The sequence below is a fragment of the Moschus berezovskii genome, chromosome 23 (genome assembly GCF_049115385.1).
Source record: "Moschus berezovskii isolate FMDL1 chromosome 23, NW_MosBer_1.0, whole genome shotgun sequence".
Classification (NCBI taxonomy): Eukaryota; Metazoa; Chordata; class Mammalia; order Artiodactyla; family Moschidae; genus Moschus; species Moschus berezovskii.
The window spans coordinates 53,956,643-53,970,633 of NC_142482.1; the positions used below are offsets into that span (position 1 = coordinate 53,956,643).

Sequence of the window (13,991 nt, forward strand, 5' to 3'; positions counted from 1 at the left end):
GGAAAATTTCATGCAAAGATGGACACAATAAAGGACAGAAATGGTATGGACCTAACAGAAGCAGAAGATATTAAGAAGAGGTGGTAAGAATACACAGAGTAACTGTACAAAAAAGCTCTTCACAATCCAGATAATCACGATGGTGTGATCACTCACCTAGAGCCAGACATCCTGAAATGTGAAGTCAAGTGGGCCTTGGGAAACAACACTACAAAGTTAGTGGAGGCGATGGAATTCCAGTTGAGCTATTTCAAATTCTAAAAGATGATGCTGTGAAAGTGCTGCACTCAATATGCCAGCAAATTTGGAAAACTCAGCAGTGGCCACAAGACTGGAAAAGATCAGTTTTCATTCCAATCCCAAAGAAAGGGAATGCCAAAGAATGCTCAAACTACCACACAAATGCACTCATCTCACATGCTAGTAAAGTAATGCTCAAAATTCTCCAAGTCAGGCTTCAACAGTACGTGAAACGTGAACTTCCAGATGTACAAGCTGGTTTTAGAAAAGGCAGAGGAACCAGAGATCAAATTGTCAACATCTGTTGGATCATCGAAAAAGCAAGAGAGTTCCAGAAAAACATCTACTTCTGCTTCATTGACTATGCCACAGCCTTTGACCGTGTGGATCACAATAAACTGTGAAACATTCTTAAAGAGATGGGAATACCAGACCACCTGACCTGCCTCCTGAGAAATCTGTATGCAAGTCAGGAAGCAACAGTTAGAACTGGACATGGAACCATAGACTGGTTCCAATAGGAAAAGGAGTACGTCAAGGCTGTATATTGTCACCCTGCTTATTTAATTTATACACAGAGTACATCATAAGAAATGCTGGGCTGGATAAAGCATAAAATGGAATCAAGATTACCAGGAGAAATATCAATAACCTCAGATATGCAGATGACACCACTCTTATGGCAGAAAGCAAAGAAGAACTAAAGAGACTCTTGATGAAAGTGAAAGAGGAGAGTGAAAAAGTTGGCTTAAAGCTCAGCATTCAGAAAACTCAGCTCATGGCATCCAATCCCATTACTTCATGGCAAATAGATGGGGAAACAGTGGAAACAGTGGCTAGCTTTATTTTTGAGGCCTCCAAAATCACTGCAGATGGTGACTGCAGCCATGAAATTAAAAGATGCTTAGAAGGAAAGTTATAACCAACTTAGACAGCATATTAAAAAGCAGAGACATTACTTTGCCAACAAATGTCTGTCTAGTCAAGGCTATGGTTTTTCCAGTAGTCATGTATGGGTGTGAGAGTTGGGCTATAAAGAAAGCTGAGCACTGAAGAATTGATGCTTTTGAACTGCGGTGTTGAAGAAGACTCTTGAGAGTCCCTTGGACTGCAAGGAGATCCAACCAGTCCATCCTAAAGGAGATCAGTCCTCGGTGTTCATTGGAAGGAGTGATGTTGAAGCTGAAACTCCAATACTTTGGCCACCTGATGCAAAGAGCTGACTCATTTGAAAAGACCCCGATGCTGGGAAAGATTGAGGGCAGGAGGAGAAGGGGACGACAGAGGATGAGATGGTTGAATGGCATCACCGACTCAATGGACATGAGTTTGGGTAAACTCCGGGAGTTGGTGAGGGCAGGGAGGCCTGGTATGCTGCGGTCCATGGGGTCGCGAAGAGTTGGACACGACTAAGCGACTGAACTGAACTGAACTGAACTGAGATAATCCAGGATTATCTCATTTCAAGATCCTTGATCACATTTGCAAAGACCCCCTCTCCCAAGAAGGTCATGTGCACAGACTCACAGGTGAATCTCTTGAGGGGGCATTTTTGGGTCTGTCACAGTGTGGACGTGTGTGCAGACACAACCAGAGCAAGATAAAGAGAGACGTGTGCATTGGAAGCATCTGATCAGGGCAGTACTTGCACACTTATGTATAAGTACTTACACACATGTTGAACACCCACAGTCTTTAGAAGCAGTCCAGAAAGTTCTTGATGTAATTCAGGTTCATAATTGTGCCCAAATTGCATCACATGTGTGATGAGGTTTGCATGACTTGGAAACATGCACTTGGTCATTGAGTGATTCAGCCAACCACCACTCAGTGCCCACGTGTCAGTGTGACTTTGGTGTTCTCTAATCATGGGACGGGGGAGCCTGGTGGGCTTCCGTCTATGGGGTCATGCAGAGTCGGACCCGACTGAGGCGACTTAGCAGCAGCAATCATGTCGATTAGTCTCATTATATTGATTCAGTTTTATGGTGTGGCATAATACGCTACGGTAGAATTAGGAGTTTGAGGATTTTGGAAAGGTGTTCGGCCTCTTAAGAACAGCCAAAGATCAATTAGCTATGTGTGATTTTCAGGTGGACAGTAGCGTAAGGCATATTTGAGGGACCGAGACTGTTGATGACATTAGGAGACAGACAAGTAATTCCACAGCAAACGCGACTCCTCTTTAAACAATTGATATCTGTTTCTAAGTTGAATATTCTTAGGATAATTGCAGTCGAAACAGAGAAAGACTAAAGAATTCTTTGAAACAGTTTTTAAGATACAGATGTTCTGACATCTTTGAAATAGTAAAATTTTTTGAAGCTTCACATATTGCTGGGCATATTTTTCCTTGCTACTGCTAAGTCACTTCAGTCGTGTCCGACTCTGTGTGACCCCATAGACGGAAGCCCACCAGGCTCCCCCGTCTCTGGGATTCTCCAGGCAAGAACACTGGAGTGGGTTGCCATTTCCTTCTCCAATGTGTGAAAGTGAAAAGTGAAAGTGAAGTCGCTCAGTCGTGTCCGACCCCTAGTGACCCCATGGACTGCAGCCCACCAGGCTCCTCCATCCATGGGATTTTCCAGGCAAGAGTACTGGAGTGGCTTGCCATTGCCTTCTCCGATATTTTTCCTTGCATATCTTTAAAGGCAGTTAAGGAAAGAACTAGCAAAAAGGCTTAAAAAATTAATTACCAGGCATAAAATGACATAGAACCATGATGAAAGACAGAGTGAATTGTGAAATAAATCACTTCTCTAAATTACTTTCTTCTTATATTTACTGAGACTGCAAATTAGGTTTTGTACCTTCTTTGAGGACCATAATGATGAAATATATATATGTATAATGTATATGTATGAAAAAATATATACAGTAAAAAGTAAGTGTTAGTCGCTCAGTCATGTCCAACTCTGTGTGATTCTATGGACTATAGCCTACCAGTCCATGTAGCCTTTGTCCGTGGGATTCGCCAGGCAAAATTACCGGAGTGGGTTGCCCTCCTTCAGGGGATCTTCCTGACCCAGGGATCGAACTCAGGTCTCCTGCATTGCAGAGAGATGCTTCACTGCCTTAGCCATCAGGGAAGCCCACATATACATATAGTTATCTCCATGCTATAACAGATAGAAAGAAACTCACATTGGAAAATTCATTTTAGTGATAACGGGTTCGGCTGGAGAACTACTTTTCCTTCTCCTGGGATGTTAGAAAAATAGCCCTGGTGCTTTTTGTCTCTATTGCGGCTCTTTTCATACTCTACCCTGAAAAACTGGTTGTGGAAGTAATGTTTTTTTTTCCACAAAACTTAAGGAGTTTAAGTTCTTTCTCTCTCTTTCCCCTCTTTCTCTCTCTGTTTTTAATTTCCACATGCTGCCTGGCACGGTGGATTTCATAGAGCAGGCACTAAATAAATGATGACTGGCCCACATGTCAGGAAATAGGTGGCTAACTCACAGAAGGAAGGCAAGTCATAGCCTCTGTTTCTAAAGAGCTTCCCCTGTTTCTGTAAGTCCCTGTTATTCAAAGGATGGTCCGTGGACCAGCAGCAGTGACATCCCCCCGGAAGCCTCATAGAAATGTAGCTTGTCGGTGCCGCTCAGCAGACGCCCACCTGCGGATCTGAGAAGCCCTGCTGTTAGTCACCGGTACTACTTTTGCCTCTCCAACTAGATTCAGTTCACGGAAGGAACAGATTCCATATTGCCTTGTTTGTCTTTGTAATCCTTCTTTAGTCTTTCCCTGACTCGTGCCCAGAACCTAACACAGGGCTCCAAACATAATAGGTGCTTAATAAACGCTGACTGAGCATTACCCAAACCCCCTCCTGCAGCAGCTTCCTAGCTTTGTTCTGCCATTTGCCATCCAGTTCAATTTGCCACACATTTGTGGCAGAAATATCCCGGCTCTGTTCGTGTATGGCATCGGGCATGTCCAGGACCCTAGGGTGAAGCATGTGTCATTGGTCCTAAAGTCAACGTGCTGCCTTCTGGGATTTCATGGCTAGTGGCTTGGTCTTGCCATTTAGTATTGAGGATGGTTTATAAGAGGTGTTTTCTAGAACTGGGGTCACAAAGTACAGTCTGTAGACCAAGTTCAGCCTGCTGCCTGTTTTTGTAAGTGAAGCTTTATTGGAACACAGCCGTGCCCATTGGTTTGTGTATTGTCTGTGGCTTCTATTCATCCACAAAGGCAAAGCTGAATAGTTTCAACAGGTGCATGGAACCTAAAATATTTACTACACAACCCGTTACAGAAAACGTTGGCCAATTCCTGGTCTGAGAAGATATAGTTGATGTGTGTGTGGCAAGTGCAGTCTCCCTGGGTCACTGGAAGTTGTAACAACCCTGTAAGAGGCAGTTTTCAAAGACACCCTGCAAGGAAATGCCCTGCTGTCTGGTATCCATGCCGTTGTGTCAAACCCTCCCCTTAAAAGAGGGCTGGACCTAGTGACTTACTCTGAACAAACAGATTGTGGCCAAAGTAATGGATGTCATTTCTGTGATGCAGTTACTAAAGGCTGCGACTTCTGTCCCTTGACTAGTGCTTCCTTGGCCAGCATATTTTGATGAAGCAAGTTGCCATGCCGGAGAGCCCCATGTGACAAAGGATAGAGGGCCAATACCCAGCAAGTTACCAAGGCCCTTAGACCAATGGTCTCTAGAACAGAGTCCAATCCTCCAGAGACAACCGTGTGAGTGAGCTTAGATCCTTCCCCATCAATCCTTCAGCCTCAGCTGGCACCATGAATCCCTATGAGGTTTCTTTACCCCCCCCCCCAACCCCCTGCCCCGCTACACCTCTTGGCATGTGGGATTTTAGTTCTCGGATCAGGGATAGAAGCCATGCCCCTGCCGTGGAAGCTAGAAGTCTTAACCACTGGACCTCCAGGGAAGCTCCTTCCCCACCCCCACTCTCATGAGCTTTCTGACCCACAGAAACTGTATGATAATAAATATTTTAAGCCACTTATTTGGGGGATAATTTGTTCAGCAGCAATGGATAACTAATACAGACCCTAACACCACACGACAGAGGGCACTGTCTGCCATCCATTTTCCAGGGCCTAGAAGGATACTGTCATGGACATTTACTGAAACCGATGGGCCAGGGTCTGAACCTCTTTCTTGGTACTGGAAAATCCTCGACTGTGGACATCAGTGGTCCCTGTTCCATTAGGGCAGTGTGTTCTAACCTCTCCATGTCATGCCAAGCAAAGAAAACGAATTAGATGTGTCAAGTTCTCCACGAATCCACATGACTGCTCACTGCCAGAAGGTGCCACAGTCTCTAGCCACTTCAGTCCCACCCTGAGCTGAAGGTCTCAGTAATGTAGCACCTCTATAAGCTGGAAATCTCTACTCATTGGTAGCCCTTGGCAGGAGGTTGCAACTTAGGTTTGGCCAACTTTGAACCTTGAGTGAGTGATGAAAAGATTGGGGGTCAGAAAGGTGGCAGAGGTAGCATCTGATGGTGGCTGATGTAACCAGTGGTGAGGCTACTCTATTTATGTTGCCTGGCCCCTTTTGGTCTTGTTTTAGGCCTGGTTGTCTAGCCTTCTGGTTAATCTTGAGACCTACCCAATATGTTTCCAATGAGCTCCTTCTGCTTAAGACAGTCAAAATTGGCTCCTAATTGTTTACTATTGAGAACCTCAGAAAATATCTGTGTATCAGTATCACAGCGATACATGGGAAGGACTGAAAATATAGGTGCAAAATGAATGTGGATAGGTTCAAGGCTAATAGATTTTTACCATCTAGGTCTCTAAATGAAAGTCTCATATTTTTGTAATAAAACTTTACTTTTAATTATGGCTTCCCTGGTGGCTCAGACAGTAAAGCGTCTGCCTGCAATGTGGGAGACCTGGGTTCGATCCCTGGAGAAGATCCCCTGGAGAAGGAAATGGCAACCCACTCCAGTACTCTTGCCTGGAAAATTCCATGGACTGAGGAGCCTGGTAGGCTACAGTCCACGGGGTCGCAAAGAGTCAGACAGGACTGAGCAACTTCACTTTCACTTTAATTATGTATTCTAATTGTGCATGGTAGAAGAATTTTGTGATTTTTTTTTCCCTCATGTCATTTTGGTAATAATTTTGGCAAATTATTGTATAGCCTTTTTCCATTTAGAACATCAGAATCACTTTTCTGTGTCTTCATCTTTAATAATGTATGTGTCTTCTTCAGACTGTGCTTATGCAAGAGGCCTGGAAGGACTGGGTACGAAACTGTGCCCTGGATCTACTGACTGACCCAAGAGGAAGGCGTGCCTGTTCTCTCATTAGTTGTCCTTTCTTTTGGAGATTCCACTGCCCAGGGGGGACACATTAAACAATTTTTTTTGAACAAATTTGCTAAATATGCTTCTGATTCCCTTGAGTGGAATTTCTTCAACTAGTCCCTTCATGTTGGGCGTTTAGTTTGCTTCCATGTTTGATCTATCAGTATTTCCTGTTGAACTTTTTTAGGCCTTAATTTTTTCAACACGTCATATTTTGCTACTTGGTTCTAAATTTTGGGTGGGAATATGTCAAAAGGCATGAACACCTTTATGTCTCTTTATAAATATGATGATGCTTCCCTGGTGGCTTAGCTGGTAAAGAATCCCCCTGAAATGTGGGAGACCTGGGCTTGATCCCCGGGTTGGGAAGATCCCCTGGAGAAGGAAATGGCTACCCACTCCCGTATTCTTGCCTGGAGAATTCTAAGGACAGAGGAGCCTGGTGGGCTGCAGTTCATGGGGTTGCAAAAAGTGAAGCAACTAAGGACAGCACATAGACAGGATAAATTTGTGGCTTTCTAAAATGATGTTTGCTGTTTTCTAAAACTTTCAGATTAAGGAAGGGCCTGCTTTACAGAATCCTGAAATTTATAGAACTGAAATCATTCATTTCTTGAGGCTGCCTGTTTGGTAAGTAACTAGTCACCCCTATGAAAAGCTTCCAACAAAATATCAGCGACTTTTCTTCTCTCAGTTGATCCTGCTGCTGCTAAGTCACTTCAGTCGTGTCCGACTCTGTGTGATCCCATAGATGGCAGCCCACCAGGCTCCCCCATCCCTGGGATTCTCCAGGCAAGAACACTGAAGTGGGTTGCCATTTCCTTCTCCAATGTGTGAAAGTGAAAAGTGAAAGTGAACTCGCTCAGTCGTGTCCGACCCATAGCGACCCCACGGACTGCAGCCTACCAGGCTCCTCCATCCGTGGGATTTTCTAGGCAAGAGTACTGGAGTGGCTTGCCATTGCCTTCTCCGCTCAGTTGATCCTAAGCATATGTAAAATTCTAAATGGTTTCTTAGTGTACTGACAGGAGAAAATACACCTTTGTAAATAAAACCTTCAGTTCAGTTCAGTTGCTCAGTCGTGTCCGACTCTCCACGACCCCATGAATCACAGCACGCCAGGCCTCCCTGTCCATCACCAACTCCCGGAGTTCACTCAAACTCATGTCCACAGAGTCGGTGATGCCATCCAGCCATCTCATTCTCTGTCGTCCCCTTCTCCTCCTGCCCCCAATCCTTCCCAGCATCAGAGTCTTTTCCAGTGAGTCAACTTGTCACATGAGGTGGCCAAAGTATTGGAGTTTCAGCTTTAGCATCAGTCCTTCCAATGAACATCAGGATTGATCTCCTTTAGAATGGACTGGTTGGATCTCCTTGCAGTACAAGGGACTCTCGAGTCTTCTCCAACACCAAAATAAAACCTTGGTGACTACTTTAAGCAAGTTGGATGAGACTTGGAGCTCACTTTTTCTACTTTGGCTAGCCAATATTTAAATAAAGCTTGGCTTACAATTAACACCTTGCTGCTGCTGCTAAGTCACTTCAGTCGTGTCCGACTCTGTGTGACCCCATAGACGGAAGCCCACCAGGCTCCCCCATCCCTGGGATTCTCCAGGCAAGAACGTTGGAGTGGGTTGCCATTTCCTTCTCCAATGTGTGAAAGTGAAAAGTGAAAGTGAAGTCGCTCAGTTGTGTCCGACTAGTAGCGACCCCATGGACTGCAGCCCACCAGGATCCTCTGCCCATGCGATTTTCTAGGCAAGAGTACTGGAGTGGCTTGCCATTGCAATTAACTCCTTACTGTAACATAAATGACAGTCTTAGAACAATTTAAATACAATGACATCATGTAATTTAAAGTGCAGTGGCTTGAAAAAAGTCATCAAGTGCTAGGTTAGAATTGTAGGATATTTTTATTAAAGAGCAACAGGGCATCTAGTGGCTGGGTAATTGAGGGAGAAATTAGACTGAATGACTATTAGTTCTGGCCAGCCCTTGAGGGCCTTCAATTAAGCCACCATTTATTTACACTCTTCAAGACAAATAATTCTCTATTCAGCAAGGAATGTTCTTTGCTTATTTGGCCAAACAATTACCATCATAATATCTTTGGAAGCAAGCAAAACACTAGAATTTATATCGTGTAGATTACACACTGTAAAGCTCGATTTTGCCAGCTAAGTAAAGGATAACTTAAGAAGTGGTGAAAACAAAACAGTAACGTTGGGAGGGGTCGGAAATAAACGCTTGACCAGTTATGCCAATCAGTCGACCAAACAAAGCACTGTTGGGAATTGCAAAGTAGGAAGTCCTATTTTTGACTCTGCTGACCTCAGTGAATAGTTCCTTGTTTTAAAAATGGGCATAATTCATTGCTACCTAATAAAGACGTCTGTTATGAAAATCAAGGAGTTTGCAAAGTGTTTGGACGCCTCTAGAAGCCCTTCCTGGAGAAGGAAATGGCAACCCACTCCAGTATTCCTGCCTGGAGAATCGTGTGGACGGAGGAGCCTGGTGGGCTGCAGTCCATAGGGTCGCACGGAGTCGGACACGACTGAAGCGACTTAGCATGCGTGCATGCGTTCGAGGAGGAAATGGCAACCCTCTCTAGTATTCTTGCCTGGAGAATCCCAGGGACAGAGGAGCCTGGTGGGCTGCCATCTATGGGGTCGCACAGAGTAGGACACGACTTAAAACGACTTGCAGCAGCAGCAGCAGCCCTTCCTAAATACAACTTGTAATTTCGTGTTCCTGCTCTCCGATGACATGCCACTCTTTATTAGCTCTCCTAATAAATTAGTGACACCTTCTGCCACCCGAGGTTCATTTTTAAGGCCTCATAAAATTACTTAATAAGACGCGCCCTGGTTTAAGTGGGAGACTTTCCCTTTAGAAATGGTTATTAACATAACTGAAAGATGAGGAACAGTTGGGTCATCAAGAGGGAGGCGGCAAACAGGGCCCTGTCCCGGGGCACGAGCTCGAGCAGAACCCGGGCACGACCCGGACGGCTCACTCACGGACCCGATTTGGGCTCCGGGAGCCGGGGCGGTCCCGCTGGTCTCGGGGGTCCGCCGTCCGGGGTCGCGGCTGCGCCAGCGGGGCTCGATTGCTTTCGCCTGGATGGGAGGCGGCCCGGCCGCGCCAGCGGCGACCCTACGGTGGCGGGGGCGGGGCGACGGCAACAAAAAGAAGTCAGGTAGGAGGAGAGTCTGCCGGCCGGGCGGGCGGGGCGACACGGCGGGCTCCCGGCAGAAGCGGGGACGCCAGCGGCCGGCCCGCCCGCAGCCGGCGACCCTCCGCCGACCGCGCGCGTCACACTGGCAGCCTGGACCCGCCCCCTCGCCCGGCCCCGCCCTCCGCTCCGCGCTCGCTCTCCGGCCCCGCCCCCTAACGCTCCGGCCCCGCCCCTTCGCCCGCCCGCGCCCCCTCGCTGCACCGCCCGCGCGCTTCGTCTCGCGCTCCGGCCCCGCCCCCTCTCCGGCCCCGCCCTCCGCGCCGCGCTCGCTCTCCGGCTCCGCCCCCTCGCAGCGTCGCCAGCGCGCAGCGTCTCGCGCCGGCCCGGCCCGCCCGCCGGGAAACAGCCGCGAGAGCAGCGGCCGCGGCGGCCGGCACCGCGCTCTCACCCCCTGCCCCGCCTCGCCCGCGGCCTCGGCGCCTCGTCCCGGGCCCGCGCTCCGGCTAACGTTCTCTCGGGGCCTCCGGGGCCCGCCGCCCACCCACTGCCCCGGCTGCGAGCCCCCCAACCGTCGCGCTCCCTCCGTCTGGGCGCGCGGCCGGCCGCCTGCTTCCGGGGCGGGCGGACTGGGCGCCTGGTGCCGGCGGCCGCCGCCACAGCGCCCCCGGGAAGCGGAGGAGGAAGGAGAGAGGAGGCGGAGGCGGCCGCAGGCTGAGTCGCGGCCGGGATGTCAGGGCAGCCGCCGCCGCCGCCGCCGCCGCAGCCACAACAACAGCAGCAGCAGCAGCTCCCGCCGCCCCCGCCGGCGGCCGCGGCCCCGGCGCCCGGAGTCCTGCCGGCGCCCCCGGCCGTCAGCGCCGGCTCGTCTCCGGCCGGCTCGCCCGGCGGCGGCGGCGGCGGCGGCGGCGGCTTGGGGGCCGCGGCGGCCGCCCTGCTCCTGCACCCGCCGCCGCCCCCGCCGCCGCCGCCGCCCCCGGCCACCGCGGCCCCGCCGCCGCCGCCGCCCCCGCCGCCGCCGCCGCCCGCCTCGGCGGCCGCCCCCGCCGGCGCGCCCCCCGCGCCCCCTGGCCTCTCCGCGGGCCCCGGCCCTGCCGGAGGCGCCCCGGCCCCGGCCCCGGCGGCGGGCGGTAGCGCCGCGGCGCCCTTCCCGCACGGGGACTCGGCCCTGAACGAGCAGGAGAAGGAGCTGCAGCGGCGGCTGAAGCGCCTCTACCCGGCCGTGGACGAGCAGGAGACGCCGCTGCCGCGGTCCTGGAGCCCGAAGGACAAGTTCAGCTACATCGGCCTGTCTCAGAACAACCTGCGGGTGCACTACAAAGGTGCGGGGCGTGCGCGGGGAGCTGGGGCCCGCGGCCAGCCCGCCGCTCCGGGGCCGGGCTCGGGGTCCGCGGGCGGCGATCGCGGGAAGGGGGTGCTGAGGGGTTAAGGCTCCCTGCGTGTAGAGTGGGAGCTGGTAATCCCAGGCCGGGAGCAGGACACCTCGGGGGAATCCAGGATGACAGCACATAACTCGCTTTCTGATCGCCTTCTGAGACAAATCGTCGGGCCGGGATGGAGGAAATCTGTGGGTTCCCAGTTGGGTTTACATTGTTCTCCAGGTGGCGGTGGGTCAGGCGCTCTCCTCTTATTACGTGGGGAGCGGTGGGAAGAGAGGCAAGATTCTGGGGTATTAATTGCTAATCAAGGGTGAGCAGGGATGTGTAGGGGGGGAGGAGTGATCCGTGGAGGGTTTTGCCCCAGATTAGGCCAGTGATTGTCTAGGGGGGACGACAAAAGGACCGGCGACCGAAGTTTTGTCGTCCGTGTTATCTCCATAAAAGAAACTGGAGGGTGAGAGAGGTTGAAACCTCACGAAGACGTGTTGTCTTGAGGGAGCAGAAACCTACCACTACCGATTGGAAATGCCCTATATCTGTGTGTTGGCGTTATATAAAGTCTCGTGGAAAACAGGAATTTGTTTTTTTAAAAAACACACGTTTTTTAGTGTTTTAAAGAAAATTGGCTTCTGTTTTCCACCTGCAGTTTGAAAAAAGAAAAAGGCCTTAGGCTAGTGCTCTTGTGTCCCTCCCCTCACCTATCTCTCCTATGTTAAAACAAAGCTTTAAGCAGATTAATTGTATATAAAATTATTAATTGCCATGGGAATTTTTGAAATGTAGCCCAAATTAATAGCATGCATCACGTTTACATGTCTGGGGGGAAAAATCAATTCATTTTATCAGTCAATCTGAAAACCCAGTTTTTTAGGCCCCAAACCTGCTGCTTTTACATTCAAAGCAGCTTCATTTTTGATTGGCTTCAAAGGGAGGGTCTTACTCAGATCCTAGTGACATGGATATAGAGGGTATAAACAACCATTGTGGTGAAATTCTTAAAGTTTACCAGACTGAAATTTGAGAAGAACCTTGATAAATAAGTTACTATTTAATCAGAAAGGAGAATAGCCACAGAAATCTTCCAAATGATTTGGCAGCAAAGAATATGCACAAAAATAGGCCTTGTTGAATATTTCTTCCTTTTATCCATAGATCCAGAGAAGAACTTTCAATTTTAAATGCTATGGTTCTTAGTCTAAGTGACTGAAAATTTCAAAATATCAGACATTTTTTTTTATGTTAGGATATTTTGTTAATACCCTCCTCTGAAGGCTAGTACTTAATTTTGTGTTTTGTGTGAACAGTGCTCCAATGAAGTGTTCACTTTTGATCAGACTACCAGAATGCTTTTTGTTAAAGACTCGACAGAACTTGAAATTTTATGTTTGATGGTTGATAGCTTATAAAATGAGAGACAGAAGATACAGGGTATTATTGAACAAAGAATTCCAGCTTTCTGAATCCTGCCCTCATTTGTGATTTTAGGCATATTACCAGACAGGGCCTCAGTCTCTTCCTCTGAGAGAGTTGAACTAGGTGGTTGGTTGGTAAGGAAATTTCCAGCTCTGAATTTCCATGGTATCTAAGATTTGTGATTATAGTTTATTTAGCACTGTAACATGCCTTGACTAGTTTTCCTAACTCCTTTGACATAAAATTGTTGATTCAGGTCAGGGAAAAGTACAGCTTATGTGAAATTGGTTGGAGTTTGGAATATTTATGACACTGCTGTCTCAATTATTTTTCCTTTTGGCCTCTTTATTACTTTCTGTTGTGTAACACTAAGATTCACTTTCTGGAAACTTCACTGTTTTGTAAACATAAACCATTATTTTTGGAAAAAAAGATTGTGCTGGTTGTCCTCCTTTCCTCTCCCTTTTTCTTTCCCTCCTTTGTCTCTCCCTTCCCTCTTGTCACAAATACAGGCCCCCTTTCCCTGCTCTGCCTCGTCTTGTTATTTAAATGTGTGCATGTGTGTGTTTCCTTTTGTTTTCCTGTGTGTCTTCTGAGTGGGCCACGCGAGAAGTTGCTAGGCATCTGAGCAAAGGAGAGGTGTCATAGGCAGGGGTAATCAAACTTCAAGGCACAAAAAAACATTGAAATCTACTATTCGTAAAGTATTTTTGCATGCTGTAGAATTTCAAAAGATTGAACGTAATTATTTTCCAGAATGGTGAGGATTTTCCCTATCTTTGAAATAGAAATTTCTTTTGCTCTGAATGTATTCTGGTTTGAAGATGTAGTTCTTCTCAATAGGAATTAACTCTTTTTGGAAGCTGTGGGGTTCCTTAAGTGATTTGAGGGAATTGATGTTAAACAATGCCAGCCATGCAGACAAAGTTGATTAGATTGCAGGGGAATTGGGTGTGTTTATTAAAATTTTTAAAAAGACTTCTTGCTTAGCAGTCATACACCAACTGTTGAAATCCTTAAACATGGCCCTTTTTATTTTTAAAATTCTTGTTAGCTTTGAATAAATACAAATATGACAAGTTTAGACCTAGTTATAATAAGTTTATTCCAGCTTAATGCATTTTAACAAATATGACAGTAGGTTTGACTGTTCTGGATGTTTCAGTTGCAGGTTGGATTTTTGTATTTGTGAAGTTACCACAGTCTGGACACTTTGCGAAGCTTTCTGATACATACACCAAGAGTGTGTTACTGGATTTGGATAGGATGGTAGGGCTCCCATTTAAGACATGGGAAAGTGGGAGCACCTGGAGGTTCAGCTCCCCCATCACAGGCAAGCCAGGAATGGAAACTAATTTTCACAGATTAATTTACTGTTCTTTCCACCATACTGTATTGCCTGTTTCAGTTTGTATGAGACTTAATTGTCTCAAATAGATAAAAATCCAGTGATCACATTTAGAATTTTCTGGAGAACAGTTGACTTTGAAGAATAGTTG

General features: G+C 47.8%; 1 protein-coding gene across 2 annotated transcripts in view; it reads left to right on the forward strand.

Moving 5' to 3' along the window:
- The first annotated feature begins 10,430 nt into the window (after positions 1-10,430).
- The window catches only part of RANBP9 (RAN binding protein 9), a 71,916-nt gene continuing 68,355 nt past the window's right edge, over positions 10,431-13,991 (forward strand). For both annotated transcript variants that reach the window (XM_055405929.2, XM_088831332.1), the window contains exon 1: positions 10,431-11,022. In XM_055405929.2, the coding sequence (XP_055261904.1) occupies positions 10,431-11,022 (592 nt within the window). The remainder of the gene's footprint in view (positions 11,023-13,991) is intronic.